Genomic DNA, 18,020 nt, shown 5'->3' on the forward strand with positions numbered 1-18,020 from the left:
CACTAGGCACCCCTCACAGGGCTCCAGTGTTGGAGTGGATGGTGGGTGCAGGGTTTGGTTTTAACTGAGGTTCACAGACCCCCGTGGGCATTTTCAGGCCGTTTAGTTCTCTACTCAGAGTCTGGGTGTTAACTTGATGAAGTAGTTCAGAACGACCAGTGACCATGCACCTGGAGATCTTAGAGGCCCGTGGGAAGGGCTGGAGACTTGGGTGCCACTGGCACTCGGGAATGGCAGGGAGAACTGTCACCTGTGTCTGTGTCCCTGCTGCTCACCGTGGCCTCCTCTCCGCCTGCTGAGCCTCCCTCCCTAGTGTGGCCTGGCAGCTGCATGCCTTAGTTAATGGGGGTCTGCTCTTTGGTGCCCCTTGTGTCGTCTAGTCCTTTGTCACGGGGCCAGCTAGGCATGTCTAGGAATGTCTCCTGAACAGCTGATGTGAACTTAGGAAGGGAATGTTGAGAATGTGGCCGTCGTGGCACTGCCCTACTAGCTTTCCAGGCACTTGTGGACACATGGCAGGCAGCACAGGCTCACTTTACTGTTGGCTAAACAGCCACAATTGCAACTTTAATATAAAGTTTTCATCACAAGAGCAGGCACCATGGCATGGCAGCACGTGGAACTGCAGCTGCCTCATCCTCAACTTTCAGGTTTCTGGTGTGTCGTCCGTGGATCTAGCAGTTCCCAAGTGGAGGTTGTATTGCTTCTGTCCTGAAGGAGAAGGCTCTGATAGGTCTGGCATCCTCTTACTCAAGGAGACAGGTCAGAAAGTGAAGTTGGAGATAGCAGTGGGATGCCAGGAGAGGGAGCCAGCTCCTTGCCCACAGGGGTGGAGTTTGGCAGCTCTTACAGCTTATATACCCTCCTCCCACACCACCTCTGCATCTGCCATCTTCTCTCAGAAGCCGGCTGACTGGCCACTGTCTTGCGACATTGGTGTCCCCTGTATTTGCAGTATTGCTAACCTTAATATTGATGCCGTGGGTGGAAAGGTCCTGGCGCAGGGCATCACATGCCTCTAACAAGGGCTGCCTCTCCTGGAGCTGCTGTCTCCGGGCCGCGCCAGTCTCCCCGGGTGTGGCCAGTGCGTACTGGCGGACCTTCTGCCTGAAGCGCACAAGTTCATCCACCACACAGTACAGAGCTGCTGTGCCGCTGTCTCCTGAAACACACTGAGCCTCCTTTAAATGAGACACTGTTAATGAGTATGCCCAGCAAGGCGGGGTCTCCCGTCCACAGCCTGGGAGGCCACACTCAACTAGCTTCTGGGCTGAGACCTGCTTGGGTCTTGTCTTTATCAGTTTCCTAATCTTTCTAGGGAATCTTGGAGGGTGAATGAGGCTAGCTAGCACCAGATTGGCTCTGAGAAACACTTCATTCTCTCACTGGCTCAAGTTAAGATGGTAATACCTACTTCGGTCCCATCTAGGCCTCAGCAACAGTTGTAGATGTGACAAGTATCGGCAGAATCCTGTCGTCTCAGGAGAGTCTAGCAGCTTAAGCCTTAAGCATGAATGAAGACAACCCTTTACTGAGCTCCCATAAGCCATCTGTCCTGCTATACACTGGCTGATGGACCCAAAGCTGGTCCCCTCTTAAGGCAAAAACAAGAAAGCAAGAGGCCCTAGAAAGGACTACAGAAGCCTTGGCAGGAGTGCCAGAGTTAACACTCTGGCCAACCTTGTCGGAGGCGTGGCGTGGCTCCAGCCCAGTGAGTGGAGAATGCCTTGTCTCTTCCAGAACAGCCCTAAAGCTGAAGGCACACCAGAGTGAAGTGAGTGAGGAGGAAAGGGGCCCTAAAGGGGACTTTAGAACCCACAGTGACATCCATGCATGGGGCCAGAGAGTACCAGCAGAATGACGTGTGCACAGAGGAGAGGCCACCCAGAGAGGGCTACGGGGGCTTCTCCCTGGTGAGAGAACAGGGTAAACCAGGGCTGAGTGGAGCCATAGATAGGTGCATTAGCCAACTTAGATACGATCACATGTGCTTGGATGCACACACCTCACCTCCACGCACTGAGGCCTGCATGGAGAGGGTGATGGGACACAATAGGGAACATGGCCAGCCCCAAAGCCATGCTTAACTGAACTGGAATTGAGTAGATAGGAGACTTGTGTGTTCCTTGTGGACCAGGCTGGCTTCATAGGACCAAGGCCTCTCCCATTTAGAAGGGAGAAGGAGGTTTGTGGAAGAACCTGGTAGCCTTGCCCTATCTACTTGGTACAGCTGAACATCACAGGAAGGGACAGCCGTCACTACATAGGAGACGGGACCTCCCACACAGCTGGCTTACATCAAGGTCTGGAAAGGCAGAATCTTTCCAGCAACTGGACCTGTGCTGTGCAGGAACCACCAGATAGGTGGGGAAGCCCGAGGGCCTCCTGCAACCAGAGAGATGCCAATTGTAGGGACCAGGGACCCACTCATGCCACTGCCATCTCATACAGCTCGGGAAAATGTCTTCATGTGCACCTTTCTGTACCTGGAATATCAGCTTGTAGACCCTAGGCTGACCTGCTCTGCCACAAGCTGGTCAGTGGTGGAGTGTCCGCTAACAGGCACCCTGCAACTCCAGTATGTAAGCCAAGGACTAGTCACCTTAGGTCAGCAGTTTCAGAACACAGCATTTGAAGAGATGGATGTACCTGTCGATTTGCCAGAGAAATCCCAACAGTCTCGAAAAACTGCTCAATGTAGGAGATGATGGCACCAAACACAGTGGGACTTCTTGGGCCGCCAGCTTCCTGCAAGACGATGGATGAGGTCAGAGCATTTCTGCTTTGGCTTCTGTGGGCTCTTGCACAGTTAGGCTCACTGGTACTATGTGCCTCCGCCTGCCTTTCATACCACGGCAGTACCTTGCGAATCTAGGTCCTGTGGATTAAGCACAGCCACGGTACAGTGCAGGGCATGGTAGAGGGAAGGTGATGGGAACTGTGGGTCTCGGATTTGAGCAGAAAACAAGGGAATCTCGAAAGTGTGGTGTTTGTTGACTGACTCAGAGACCCTTGGAATGCCAAGCCTCATTCCTGGAATGGCAGTGCCAACCTGTTCCCTAATCAGCTTGTGTTCTTCCCCCTAGAGGAGCCCCCAGAGTTGGCCAAGTAGTGTGGGACTCACAGGAAGTGACCCTTGGAAATGAGAAGGCTGAGGGCAAGTTTCAGGAACTCTGGGATCACCCACAGCCAGCTTCCCTGGGTATGGTTAGTTTGATCTGCTAGTTGCCTCCAGCGTGTGTAATGTGAGCCTGAAGAAGCTGGGACTGAATGCTCAGCCCCATGGTGACCAGGCAAGGGACTAAGGGAAAGTACCTTGCATGGACATGGAACCCTTAGACGCATGTCAAGACACAGTGCCCACCTGTGGTGCTGACAATGTCACTCAAGAATCCAAAACTACAAGGCCATTTGGAGCCATCCCCCCACAATGCTGGATCAGGTGGCCCGAGACCCAGTTGGGTGGCATCTGAGTCCAGGTCCCAGCAGACAGCTTCTCATTGTTGGGGTGGGAGGTCCCAGGGAGTGAACTCACAGCCTTGTATGTGCTGGGCAAACACTTCACCACTGAGTGAGGCAGTCAATCCACCTCCCTGTTTCAACAGCACTCAGGGCGGCAGACAGACGACACAAGCATCTGCACATCAGGAGCTAGAGCTGATCCACCTGTTGCCACGTTCCTGTGTTTACTACTGAATGTCACAGCTGAGCTTGTGAAGTCTCACAGATGGGGGCTGCCCCCAAACTGCCAGCTCTGGGAGACAAGTCTAGATGGTTGTGGAACCAGTGGCCATTCCTTCCCTAGGAGTAGCCCCCCGCCCTGACATCCACAGCACTCACGTTACCTTCGAGACTGCCCTAAGCTGTCTGTTGGCTTGGTGCACAAGGTCCAGGATGGCGTTCACTGCCCTCGGCGTGTCAAAGTCATTGGCTAGCGCAGCCTTCACGGCCTTCTTGGTGATGCTCAGCCTGGAGTGAGATACGGGAGTCACCTGTCGTGATGAGGCAGATAAGGGGCTTTCCAGCAGCCCTCTGGTGCCCTAGGCTGGCCTGCTACCAACCCTGAATACACAGACATCTTTCCCCCAGAAGTACAAATGTTTACTGTTTTGTAACAAAATCTTGAGCTACCTCCTTAGCCAAATAAACTCGAGTGAAGGGAGCCTACCCACAATGAGTGCACAGCAGCCACCTGGGTGATTCTGTAATAGTCAACTGTAGATGTGACAGCCCCTCCCCATCAAATGTGGCAATGCTGAGCCACTGGACCAAGATGGAAACATGTCAACTCTAGATGACCACAGCGTGCAGGGCTCAGGAGCAGAGGGAAGCGGGGATGACAGCTGGCAGGAGGGGAGGCTGCCTCTTCGCTCTAGCTACCTGTCCCTAAAGTGGCATGAGTGGGTAGGACTGCTTACCTCTCCCACAGCACATCCTCACCAACAGGGCCACAGGTCAGCTGCCCTCTTAAATAGGCTCGTGCGTCCTCTATAAAAGAGGTCAACCCCAGCAGGGTGTGCTTGGCTTCCAGCAGGGTACTGTCACTGTATTCAATGGCTGCAAAGGAAGGGATGGTCACCGAGGAAATGCCCTGTGTGCCCTGAAGCACACAGTACCTGAGAAACCAGTGGAAGACAGCGCCGTGGTCAAAGGGCTACCTGAGAATATGGGCCCTGCCCTGAACAGGTTCCAGCCAAAGCTGTCCTGGAACCTTCTGGGCAGCAGGGCTCACACAGGGATATGTGCATAGGTGGGCAGACAGAACGGTTGGCTCTGGAAGAGCAGCCTTGCCTTGGGTACTGAGCTTGTGTTTCCCAGGCTCACTTCTCCAATAAACCTGGGGCAAGCCAGCAAGCACAGTGCCTGGATGGCCTTGACACAGGCCCACCTTCTGCCTCCCCAGGCACATGAGAGCCAGCTCACCTGACCTGTAGCTGGTGCGCATGCAGAAAAGCCGGAAGACGTCAGGGGAGAAGGTCTGCAGGAAGTCCTAGAAAGAGAACACGGCAGCTGTCACACAGGATTGTAGCACCGGCCATGGTGATGCAGGGGAGTACAGAGTACACAAACGGGGAGGTGTTCGCCCAACCCTCACCATCACTGATTCCCCCCGGAACTTGTGCACCGTTCACCCCATTGCCACAGTCATCTTTATACCCGACACTCCTGTGGACAAGCCTGGGAAACAAGTTCTACTATTGGGGCCCCATACCTGACTGTTACCAGGGGACCTGGTGACTGGCAGGGACAGTGTGCATAATGGGAAGAGAGTACAACAGCTCTTGTGAGATCAGAACAAGCTGACACCCAGACTGAGGGTTGGACTGCCCAGCCCATGTGATGGCACTGTTCCCTGACCACTGACAATGCTCTAATTTATGACACCCAGCAGGTACCTCCCTGCTGGGCACCTTGAAATTATTGACTTGACTTGAAAGCCTCCTCCCTGAAAATCAGCTTTCATATTACCAGGAGGCACTACGCAGGCTTCCAAAGGAAGGAGGCAACCAATGGTATAGCCAGCTATGATGCTCACGGACCACAGGAACCCAGCAACCAATGGTGCCAGCCAGCTGTGATGCCCACGGACCACAGGAATCCAGCAACCAATGGTATAGCCAGCTATGATGCCCACGGACCACAGGAACCCAGCAACCAATGGTGCTAGCCAGCTATGATGCCCACGGACCACAGGAACCCAGCAACCAATGGTGCTAGCCAGCTATGATGCCCACGGACCACAGGAACCCAGTAACCAATGGTGCTAACCAGCTATGATGCCCACCATGGACCACAGGAACCCAGTAACCAATGGTGCTAGCCAGTTATGATGCCCACCATGGACCACAGGAACCCAGTAACCAATGGTGCTAGCCAGTTATGATGCCCACAGACCATAGGAACCCAGCAACCAATGGTGCTAGCCAGCTATGATGCCCACGGACCACAGGAACCCTAAGGGTGCAATAGTGATGCCCAGCCTTGGAATTAACCAGCAACTCTTCTCAGCTGGACATAGGCCTGCTTGGCACTGGAAACCTAGCCAGCCACGTAGGGCTAATGAAGTCACAGATTTGGAGGGGAACCTAAACCACCTACCTCTTTATGACACCAGCACAGTCCCTAACTACATTCTAAATATTTATCCTTATGCTCACAGTGTAATCCTCACCCCTCATCAAGGAAACTTCTCTTTGTAATGGACAGAGACCATAACAGAAGGAGCCCAGTTTCAACTGATCAGTCTACAACACAGCTCCTACACCCCAGGCTCAGGGATCATTGTGGGAGACTGGGCAGAAAGAGTTGAGGAGCCAGAGGAAGAGGGATTTTGCCGTAAGACCGAGTCTCCTGAAACATCGCAGAAGAACAAGGACGACAACGGACATGCTAACGTGGACAGGCAAGAGCCCAGGAAGCCTCAACCAAACGCAAAGGATGACAGGAACTAAGGGATGCTGTGAGCAGGAGACAATCTTCCCAGGGAGGAGCGCAATACCAGTGGTCAGCCCTAAAACACACATATAAGTAACATTCAGACTGAGCTGACTGTAGTTATAGAAGCACACACATATGAAACAACAAAGGAAAGGAGGCCATGAATTTGATTGGGGGAGGGTGGATGGAGGAAAAGGAAGATGAGGAAAATGATAAAATTATAATCTCAAAAAATTATTTTAAAAATATACAACCAATACAATTATAAAATGAGGTGAAGGGCTGGAGAGATGGCTCAGAGGTTAAGAGCTGCTCTTCCAGAGGTTCTGAGTTCAATTCCCAGCAACCACATGGTGGCTCACAACCATTCATAATGAGATCTGGTGCCCTCTTCTGGCATAAAGGTATGCCTAATAAATAAATGAATCTTTAAAAAGCAAAATAAAATGAAAGTTGCCCCCATGGGAGAGAATGTGGGAAAGGTGAACAGAGAACAGAGGCTCCACTCAGGACATCCAGCAAGCCCTCCCCACGTGGGGCCGGGAGTCCTGGAGACCCCTTATGGAGCAGAGTGGAGGCAAGGAAATGAAGCAGGCACTTTCACTTCACCCCTGCCAGGTCGGCTGTCAAACAGTCCTGAGCCAGTGCCCGGAGACTTCCCTCGGCCCCTCCAGCCCCTCTGTTTAGCCACAGTGGTCTCTGTGAGTTCACTCCCTCGTCACTGGCAGGCGTGAATGAGCAGGCAGGTCCCAGAACTGCCTGGCTACAATGGACAAGACAGGCTGAGGAGGTGCAGGGCCACAGCACGGGTGGGCACAGAGATGGCCTCCGTCCATTCGATCATGAATGAAATGGTCCAGTCCAGGACTGCTCAGCAGTAACCCCGGAGCAAAGCAGGAGTGCACCACAGTGCAAGGGAGTTGTCGTTCCTTCCCCAAGCTGCACTGGGCTTACATACGAGTGTGTGTATGTATGTGTCTGCATATGTACAACTGTATGCATGTACACAAGTGTGTGCACATGTGAATGTCAGTGCACATGTGCCTGAGTGTGCACGAGTGTATGTGCACATGTATGCATGTACACAAGTGTGTGCACATGTGAATGTCAGTGCACATGTGCCTGAGTGTGCACGAGTGTATGTGCACATGTATGCATGTACACAAGTGTGTGCACGTGTGAATGTCAGTGCACATGTGCCTGAGTGTGCACGAGTGTATGTGCACATGTATGCATGTACACAAGTGTGTGCACATGTGAATGTCAGTGGACATGTGCCTGAGTGTGCACGAGTGTATGTGCACATGTATGCATGTACACAAGTGTGTGCACATGTGAATGTCAGTGGACATGTGCCTGAGTGTGCACGAGTGTATGTGCACATGTATGCATGTACACAAGTGTGTGCACATGTGCCTGAGTGTGCACGAGTGTATGTGCATGTGTATCCAAGCATACGCGAATGTGTGTGTGGCTTCACTGTCCCGTGTGACCTTGGTGAATAACAGCCCTGTGATTTCAAGTTCTACCTCCTGTGTGCGCTTCCCCCCAGTATGAGAGTGCTCCATCTCTTGTCCGAGTCCTCGCCAGCCGCCTCTGACCACCTTGTCCACCATGCAGCACACGCTGCAGGCATGACCCAGTCAGTTGTGTCCTGTTTGTCCCCATCTGTCAGTGTGGAAACAACCAGATAGAGCAGCATTCCAGTGGACATGTGACTGGATGAGCAGAGACATCACTGGCACCAGCATGGATGTGTCGCCACACACAGCACGCTACGGTAACACATCGAGACTGTGGGCTCTGCTCTGAGCCCTGCTCTAGAAACGTCTTCTCCATCCAGTGACCTCCCATGTGTCACTGAGCACTCCCTCTTGCCACTGGACCCATGCTCCCACCGCTTCTTCCAGAAGCATATGTCTTCTGGGAAAGGCTTGGGCTCCTTCCCCAGACACAGGATAGGAAGGTGGGAAGTGTGCTCACATGAAAACACTACCTGCACTGGAAGGGGCTTTTGCCTGCTGCTCTCTTGATGATCCCTCTGAACCAGACGTGGCCCATCCTGGCTGAGAGGAGCGACCCTGGCAATAGGACTGAACTCACAATGCACCAAGCACATCCTCAGCTCACAGCGAGTCTAAAAACAACCCCCAAGACATGGACGGCACTAAAGCCCCAGGTAGAAGGACGCAGGGAGCAAGGCAGCCCAGCTCAGATCCTGAAGCTCCTGAGAAGGAGGTCAAGCCTTCCATCATGGAAGGATCTGGTGATCACCTCTAACAGTGGCCAGACACCACCACCAGGTATCAACCTGGGGAAAGCAAAGCAGTGCCTGTGACGTGTTCCCAGCACCGTGCCCCCCAAACAGAACCATGCCTGTGCTGTGTTCCCACCACCGTGCCCCCCCAAACAGAACCACGCCTGTGCTGTGTTCCCACCACCGTGCCCCCCCAAACAGAACCACGCCTGTGCTGTGTTCCCACCACCGTGCCCCCCAAACAGAACCACGCCTGTGCTGTGTTCCCACCACCGTGCCCCCCCAAACAGAACCACGCCTGTGCTGTGTTCCCACCACCGTGCCCCCCAAACAGAACCATGCCTGTGATGTGTTCCCACCACCATGCCCCCCAAACAGAACCATGCCTGTGACGTGTTCCCACCACCATGCCCCCCCAAACAGAACCATGCCTGTGACATGTTCCCACCACTGTGCCCCCCCAAACAGAACCACGCCTGTGCTGTGTTCCCACCACCATGCCTACCCAAACAGAACCACGCCTGTGAGCATCAGGTCTAGTGAAGCCCACATGGGAGAGACAATGAAACAATACCACAAAGACACAGACAAACCCAAACCATGGGGTATTCAACAAAGGAACAGCTCGGACTCTTCCCCCACGTTATGGGGAGAAGGAAGCTGAGGGTCTAGGCTGGAGAGATGGCTCAGGGGTTAAGAGTACATACTGTTCTTGAAAAAGACCAGAGTTCAGTTCCCAGCACCCATGTCAGGCAGCTCACAACCACTTACAATCCAGGCCCAGGAGCTCTGACTCCCTTTTCCAAGGGTACCTGCCCTTGCATGCATGTATCTCCACATGCAAGTGCATGCGCACACACACACACTAATTCTAAAACAAGAGCTGAGGCTCTGCTGTATACCAGAAGCCTAACATGAACAATGGGATACAAGTCAGCCTGCAAGCCAGAAAAGATGGACCGCAACAAAATTTACAGACCATCATTGGGTCCTGATTTTAAAAAGAAGGAAAGCTATCAAGTATGTTTTGGCCACAAGGCAGCAATCAGAATACAGGTGAGGTGCACTGTGGGATTGCTGGTGATCCTAGCCTGGATTACAGGGAAGCATCCTAGCGGTTAATGGTTGCACTGAGAACAGAGGTTTCTAACAGCTCAGCAATGTGTGTATAATGGCGTGGGTGCACTACACACATATGGACCCAGAGCAGGCCTCCCCAGAATCCACACGCTGGCCTGAGGGCCACTCGAGCTGCTGAGAACCAGCAGGTAAGGGACAGCACTGAAAGTGGCACCAGGTTTTCCTCTTAGAGGACATTTCCAGTAGCCCAGGTCCCCTCCCCATAGAGTAACAGGAGGGGGGGCTCCAGCGACCCTTCTAGAGCAGAAGAGCCCTGCACCCTACAGGATGCCCTGCCCTCCCACCCAGCTCAAGCCCTTCCCTTTGACTGATGTCAGCCAGGGTGCGCTGCGCTCAAGCAGGCAGGTGGCAGTTATTATATCTCTGTGCTTTTCTCTTGTGGCTCTGTCTTTGGCCATTATAATTTTCAGGCTCCAGCTAAAGCGCCTCCAAGGGGCAGAGACAGTCTTCCGTGCACAGCAAACAACAAAGCAACAACTGCGCACACGGGCTGGGTCGCTTCTCATCTCTTAGCCAGGAACTTTGATCTGACTGAGAACTCCCCAGGAAGGCACCTGTCACTCTGTGAAGGGTACTCCTCCCCCCAACCCCCAGGGCTTATTCTGGGTTTGGGAGGCAAGAGCCTGGGAAGCATTTAGGAGTGCTGCTCTGGTCCACTTATTCACAGATTCAAGTTAAACTTGGCACAAAGACCAAGGAGGCTGGAACTCAAGCCACTTCACAAAGGTGAAGCTTGAAAGGAAACTTACAAGAGGGAAGAGGAAGAAAGAGATGCAGGGGCTGAGAGACGCTTAGAGCACGGAGGACCCAGGCTGGATTCTCAGCACCCACATGGAGGCTCACAGCACACAACTGTCTGTAATTCCAGTTCCAGGGGATCCAACGACTCCTGGCCTCCACAGGCACCGCGTGCATACACAGATATATGTACACTCATACACACAAAATAAAAATAAATAAATCTTTCGAGAGAGAAAGGGAAGAGATCGGCGGAAGCAGAACAGGAGCGAACAGCAGGCCTGAAGGGGATGCCGTAGACCCTTAGACAAGGAAGAGTGGGTCCCTGGGGTGGGGCCCATGCAGAGCTAGGACAGACTGAGTCTGATGTTGCGGTTTTCATCCCCAGAGGCCCCTAAACCACGTAAGCAGTCATCAGTCACTCCACTTGCAGAGGAAAGCACACTGCCTAACGTTACCTTAATGGTGATGTAGTTTTTTAAGGATTTGGACATTTTTTCTTCGTTGCCTTTCACATGCAAATGCCCTGAAACAAAAAGAAAAGTGTCCCCTCTGAGAGTTGGATGTGGAGAGCCCCCTGCAGTTACAGCCTCTCCCAGGCAACCCTGAGCTCCACCAGAGCTGGCCTTGTTGCCCTGAGTTGGGCAGACCCCCACACAGTTAACAGGACACCAGAGAGGAGTTCCGTTTCTCTATCCACAGCCCTGAGCCAGCACATAGCGGGGCCCATGGAGGCATGAGGCTTGTGTCCCCCAAGATATAGGGCAGTAACCCACAGCTACAGGAACCTGCACCTGCAATGTGTGCTGTGTGCAGCCCTCCGGGACAAGACTGTACCATGGGGGTACAGTAACGGGCCCACTCAGCCCCCAGTCAGTGTGACGGACAGCAGAGCCTCCTCACCCATGCCTTCCTGCCCTGTTCGGAAACACCGATGTAACTGGCTGGTCACCTGCCACTGGTCACCCAGGTTTGGGGTATAGCTGTCAGCTTTTCTGCTACAGCTGTCTTCCCACAGATACATGAAACACAGGTGGAAAACCAAACCCCCTCAGTGACCTCCTAACCTGGAGTGTATCCCAACAAGGCTCATCTCCAGAGGAGGGTCTTGCTGTCCCAGACAGATGTTTCCCTCTTTTTCCAATCGCACCTTCACGTGGAGGGTGCTGCAAAATGGATCTCCCTGGGAACTTAATAAAAACGTGCCCTCTCCAAAGAAACATAACCGTGAGCCTTAATTCTACATACGTCACAGAGAATTGACAGGAGCCGGGAAATAAAATGCAGCGGACGTCAAGAACAGGACGGTCGGCATGTACCAGGCCAGCAGCCTCTCTCTGGACTTCCTGGCGATGTAGGCAGTGTCACCAGAGCAACCCTGCATTTACTGTCGCCTACAGGGCACCATGGCTTCCACATCCACTTCCTAGAACTGCATTTCCATATGTAGACGCTTGTGTCTGGTACCCCATAACCCGACAGCTGCCAAACCTGCCTCGCCTACCTGGGCTGTCTTCTGGAAGGGCAGCGCTGACCTGGTGACCTTCAGCACACTCGAGGTGTGCGGTCTCCTGCTCATCACTCATCCCAGTGACACCACTCCCACCTCTGACCTGCTTCTGGGAACCACGGTCACTGCCAATCCACTGGGTCCTTTGGGTTTTGTTGTTATTGTTGGAGGATGCTGGTTCTTTGAGACAAGTCTCTCTAGGTATTCCTGGCTGCTCTAGAACTCACTATGTAGACTAGGTTGGTCTCAAGCTCACAGTGATCCACCTGCCTCTGCCCCTTCCGCAGTGCTGAACCTGAGAACTATGCTGGCCTCAGAGGGAGAAGAATTATTAGCGGTATCCCCCACAGTGAACTCTATCTGCTACGATACCAACCTGCCAGGCAAGGTGTGTCCACTGGTGAAACAGTGGCATAAAGGTTATGGTAACCTGTGGCAATATTATAGGAGAACATCTCTTATATTCAAAGACAATGGAACTTTTACTGGACCTCTCAGCCAAGTTAATAATATACCTCGAGGTCACTTAAGACAGCCAGAAATCCTACTGTGTACTCAGACTGTTTGCTTAACCTGCCTTTAAGAGAACATCAAAACCCACCTAACCTGCTTTGGGTTCCTTGTGTAATCAACTTTTACAACCTGAGCTAATGCATAGCTTTAATCCTAAATTATGTATACTTCCATGCCCCTGACCCAAAGAGCAATGCATGTGTGTGTATGTGTGTTAGAGTAATCACTTGCTAAAAAGAGCAAGCAGGTCAAAAGGGACGTTGTTCAAGAATAACGATTGTATGTGTTGGCACGGCACAGATATCTACCGTGGCGTGTTTGTAGAACTGAGTGTTTCAGGACCAGTGGTTAGCGGGAGGAAATGACTTACTTACCTACTTGTAAAACTCTGTTAATTTCCTAATGTATCCCTCACTTCTTCCCCACGTGACCCAATACAGTCTGAGCAAAGCCCTCTGGTAGACACACAAAACACAGGTTTCACAGTCAGACACGCAACAGACTCCAGACAAGCCAGAAACAACCAACTTAGGCACAGACAGATGGAAGACACAGGGAGAGGAGTGGAGAACTCAAACTCAGGCTTTTCCTGTCAAATTTACCCAAGAGGAAGAGCTGAATTTTCATTCCTTCACTGTAACATTGATGCATTCTGGTGCCTCTGAGATTCTCTTTAACGCATGTAATCAGTGCAGTAACTGAGCACTTTCTGATGGGGTCTGAGGCCTGCTACACAGGAGGGAATTTGTGCCCGGTGCTGTACACCTGTTCAAAAGCTCATGGCCAGGGGTCACAGCCTTAGTAGAGAGCCTGCTACTGTTGGTTTGCTGAACAACACCACATCAATCGCCTTCTGAGCATTTATGTTTACATACAAGGGTCAGCGCTGCTCTCAGTGGGGGCCAGAGGAGCTGCTCTCTGCAGTGGACAGCGGTCAGTGTCGCCAGCGTGCTAGGGATACGTGACTGTCGATTACACAGCCCCAGTGGGAGGTCTTTCTGCAGTGGGCAGTGGTCAATGCCGCCACAGTGCTAAGGATAAGTGACTGTTGAGTACCCAGCCCTATATGGGAGATCTAGACCCTCAAGGCTCAAGAAACAGCCCATTAAAAAAAAAATTAGAAAAGATTAGAGAGAATCTAAGAGGCAGAAGGGGATGTGCTGTGAAATGTCTTCTGGACAGGATGTGGCTGTTGCACGCACGAGCTTGCTGCAGCCATAGTGACTGACACAAGGTGAAGCCAACAAGATCAGTCAACACTGACTGGACTTAGAGAGTCACCAAAGAAAAGAAGCAGTGGGCCAGAGTGTGGGTATGACCAGTACAGTAGAGATGCATTGTGTACGTACATGCAATTGGCCAAGAATGAAGGAAAGATAGATACCCGACAGAAACCCAAACGAGGATATCAGTCAGGCCCGCCTACCACTCTGCCAGCGGATCTGGGTGGTTCCAATATGCAGAGTTGGCAGAGCTGGAAAGTAAGTGTGCTTCAAGCTGGGCTTACCAGAATGTAGGAAGTAGTTTCCCCACTGCTGACACTGGTGGAAGACCTCGCTCTGTGCTATTTCGTTCTCGTGGTGTGGGAAAGCCAAGTCTATGCCGCCCGTGTGGATGTCCAGTTGGCTCCCAAACACCTCGCTGCAGGGCAGAGTGCAAGCTTGTGTGAGCAGCCTCACCATCAGGGCCCACACCTCACACTCACTCCAGAAGCATTCCCCCAGCCTCACCATCGGGGCCCACACCTCACACTCACTCCAGAAGCATTCCCCCAGCCTCACCATCGGGGCCCACACCTCACACTCACTCCAGAAGCATTCCCCCAGCCTCACCATCGGGGCCCACACCTCACACTCACTCCAGAAGCATTCCCCCAGCCTCACCATCGGGGCCCACACCTCACACTCACTCCAGAAGCATTCCCCCAGCCTCACCATCGGGGCTCACACCTCACACTCACTCCAGAAGCATTCCCCACACCATAAAAACGCGGTTCTGTTCGCTGCACGTGGATCTACCAGGCTGACCGGGAAGAGGGGGCCAGCTGAAGCTGTCACCAGAAGCCTTGGGAAACACAGGGTTGCCTAAGTCAGGGAGGGTGGTCCAAGTCTCCCAGCTGGTGGAGGGGCTACTCCTCCACCAGACCAAGGTAGATTCTGGACTCTGGAGAGGTGGGCTGGCCAGGGCACAAAAATGTTCTCAAAATGGCTTTTCAGAGGTGTCAAACCTAGCTAAGAGCCTCGTGACCCGGCCCTTGCACTTACCTGCCCTGAGGCCTGAGCCACCAGGGACCATAAGGTGCCTCTGTTGCTGTGTGACAGAGCCTGTTCTGCTAGCAGCAGACTAAACAAGAAGGCTGGGCCCACCCCACGCTGGGCCCTCCAGCCTCCAGACTGTCTTCTCCCTCAGCCAGGCCACCCTGTCACTCCTAGGTTGAACACTTGAAGCCCAGGAACTGCTGTGGCTTTACCTGGCCATGGCGGAACACTCGATATGCCAACCAGGCCGGCCGTCTCCCCATGGCGAGGTCCAGAACACCTCCTGAGGTTTGGCTGCCTTCCACAGGGCAAAGTCGCTGGCGTGCAGCTTGTCAGAGTCAACTGCTGGCGACAGAGGGTTGACAAGTGAGAAACCTCGGTGCGGCACTGGACACCTGTGTTCCAGCTGCTGTGGGAGGGCCTTCTGTATATGCATTGCTTTTATTGGTTGATGAAGAAAGCTGTTTCGGCCAATGACTTAGTAAAGCTAGGTGGGAAATCAGAACAGAGATATAGAAAAAAAAAGAAGGCAAGTCAGAGAGATGCCATGTAGCTGCTATAGGAGAAAGATGCCAGAACCTTACCAGTAAACCACAGCCTCATGGTGATACATAGATTAATAGAAAATGGGTTAATTTAAGATACCAGAGCTAGGTAGGAAAATGCCTAAGTTGTTGGCCAAAACAGTTTCATTCATCAACCAATAAAAGCAACACATATCCAGAAGGACATCCCCCATCACCAGCAGACGACGGCATGCTCCCTCTATGCAAACCTCACGCCTCTTACTAACGTGCTCCACTCTCCCCCAGTGGGGCAGCAGGACTAAAGCCTCCAAGTCAGTAAGCAGAGCAGAGGTATGGTATCCACCAAGTCTGGTCACAGAGGTCACAGCCGAGCCTGCAAACACCAGGGCACTCGCTGCCAAGGGACCAGATCCCAGTGCCCAGCCAGTTCTGTTCAGTCACCATTGAGTGACTGAGTTCCTAAGTGACATTTTTTACAATGACAGCAATCCTACTGAGGGCAAAGGTGGCCATCACAGAGGGACATCAGGATAGAGGACAGGAAAAGTCAGGAGAGGACGAGCAAGCAGAGCTGTGTTGGTTTCCCTGGACAAACTCTGTCCTCTCTTAAATGCCACACAGTCATATCCAATTCACTGTTTCGTGGCTGTCACTGGGCTTACATCGACAGAAGTGATGTCACTGGGTCAATCTGAACCTCTGCCCCATAATGCCATGTGTGTACTGAGCACAGCACAAGGTGGGGTCCACTGGGAATCGCAGGCTAGTGAACAGGGCTGGCACAGGCATGGGAAGGCCGGAGAATCTCAGAGGTGTTTGCCACACGCTGATGTGGGGCCAAGTTGGCAGGAACAAACAGGAGTTCAGCAGGGCGGCAGAGACAAATCCCACTGAGCAAATGGGGATGGAGGATGGTTCTTCAGAGTAATGGCAGGGTAGATGGGGCGGAGGGATGCAGGAGAAATGTTATACATGGGCATACGAAACACTCAGAGACAAGCACAGTGCCAGGGACCCATGTGTGGGTCGTGCAGCCACTTGGGATGGTGAGCAGGAGAGGCAAGCACTGTCATAAGGGAGAGGTTGCTCCCAAAAGCAAGAGCTGGGCAGGGATGATACAATGCAAGAAACCCAGTGCCAGGGCCACCTCTCTTCACTGGGGTGACCGCAGTCACCGAGCAGGACCCACTTCTGCGTCCTTCCTGTTGGGTTACTGCTACAATTCAAAATGCAAAAAAAGCTGAAAAGCCTTGTTCCGAAATGGCACATGGGAGTGGTGGAGCCCGTTACGGCACCAGAAGGACTCGGTGCCTTTGCTTTGCTAAATGCCAATCCCCAATTTTAAACCTTTACTCACGCTGTGCTTTTGAATAAGGCAGTGACTTCCAACAGTGCTGCCCTGGGAGCACAGACGGGCCGGGGGAGTTGTTACTCCCTGCTGGGGACGCTGGCAACTTATCACAAAACCAAACAGGTTTTTCATATGACACTGCCATCATACTCCTGGGAGCTTACCCAAGATACCGAAAACATTCACATAAAGTCCCGCACGTGGGTACTCACAGCAGCCTTATCCCTAACTGCCCAAACATGAACGCAGTCAGGATGGACCTCAGTAAGTAGACAGACTAAGGATTAACTCCAGCACACAGACACTGGGCACACAAACAGAAGAGCATCCATTATTCAGTATCAGTGAGAGGAGAGCTACCAAAGCATGCAAAGACCTACAAAGCTTCAAATTATGTTACTAGCTGGGCATGGTGGCTATGCCTCTAACCGCAGTACTCAGGAGGAGGAGGCAGGAAGAGTTCCTCAAGATCAAGGCCACCTTCAGCTACATAGTATCAAGCAAGACTGTCTCCAAAAAAACAAACCACAAAAGCCTGATACTAACAGAAACGAGCCGACCTGGAAAGGCTTGGGCTGAATGTGTACGATTTGGCAACATTCTGGAGAAACAAAGCAGTGAATGGTGAAAAGGTCACCAGGGTTGAGGTAGCAGACAGGAAAAACATGGATCACAGATGTCTCATGGATGGGAAACCATTGCATGGGATTGTGTCAGGTGGGAACACATGTGGCATTTGTCCAAACGTCTGTCCATCCCAACGGGTATGCTAACATGAACCACAGACTCAGGTGGTGCAGGGCACGGGATGGCTCAGGCTGCTGGAGGGTGGTGGGAAAGGCTGTGCAGGGGAGGAAGCCCAGTGGGAATTCCCTAACTTCACTCTGTGAACTATAAACCCCAAGTGGCACTGAAAAAACAAAGCCTGTGGAAATAAAACCAAAAGCTGTGCCTGGTGGCACACATCTAAGCCCAGCACTTGAGGGTAAGAGCGGGGCCTGCAGTTCCGGGGCGCCCTCCGATGTGCGGCAAGTTCCAGGTTAGCCTTGGCTACCCGAGACCCTGTCCCCACAAACCAGATACAAAGCAACAAAACTAGCTTGCTTCTGCTGGGTCTTACAACTCTCCCAAAGTCTCTTCCTGGAAGGCACAACCCAAGCCTCCCTCAAACCATAGCCCATGGGTACGGGGATCCCAGAATGCTCCACCGTGGATGGGTCACGGCAGAAGGCTACTGATTGGGTAAAAGTAGCATATCATTTGAGAGCCAAGTAAACAAGACTATTGA

General features: G+C 52.5%; 1 protein-coding gene across 2 annotated transcripts in view; it reads right to left on the reverse strand.

Moving 5' to 3' along the window:
• Nucleotides 1-534: 534 nt before the first annotated feature.
• Cars2 (cysteinyl-tRNA synthetase 2, mitochondrial) overlaps nucleotides 535-18,020 on the reverse strand; it is a 29,619-nt gene continuing 12,133 nt past the window's right edge. Inside the window, exons 7-15 of one of the 2 annotated variants that reach the window (XM_075986142.1) lie at nucleotides 15,067-15,196; nucleotides 14,104-14,237; nucleotides 11,032-11,099; nucleotides 4,924-4,990; nucleotides 4,419-4,557; nucleotides 3,846-3,969; nucleotides 2,650-2,748; nucleotides 966-1,172; nucleotides 535-711 (exon numbers count right to left, since the gene is read on the reverse strand). In XM_075986142.1, coding sequence (XP_075842257.1) covers nucleotides 640-711; nucleotides 966-1,172; nucleotides 2,650-2,748; nucleotides 3,846-3,969; nucleotides 4,419-4,557; nucleotides 4,924-4,990; nucleotides 11,032-11,099; nucleotides 14,104-14,237; nucleotides 15,067-15,196 — 1,040 coding nt within the window. In that variant the 3' untranslated portion in view covers nucleotides 535-639. Of the gene's footprint in view, nucleotides 712-965; nucleotides 1,173-2,649; nucleotides 2,749-3,845; nucleotides 3,970-4,418; nucleotides 4,558-4,923; nucleotides 4,991-11,031; nucleotides 11,100-14,103; nucleotides 14,238-15,066; nucleotides 15,200-18,020 lie in introns of both variants that reach the window. The other variant, XM_075986141.1, reaches the window with a different exon arrangement.

Source organism: Microtus pennsylvanicus, chromosome 9 (genome assembly GCF_037038515.1).
Source record: "Microtus pennsylvanicus isolate mMicPen1 chromosome 9, mMicPen1.hap1, whole genome shotgun sequence".
Lineage (NCBI taxonomy): Eukaryota > Metazoa > Chordata > Mammalia > Rodentia > Cricetidae > Microtus > Microtus pennsylvanicus.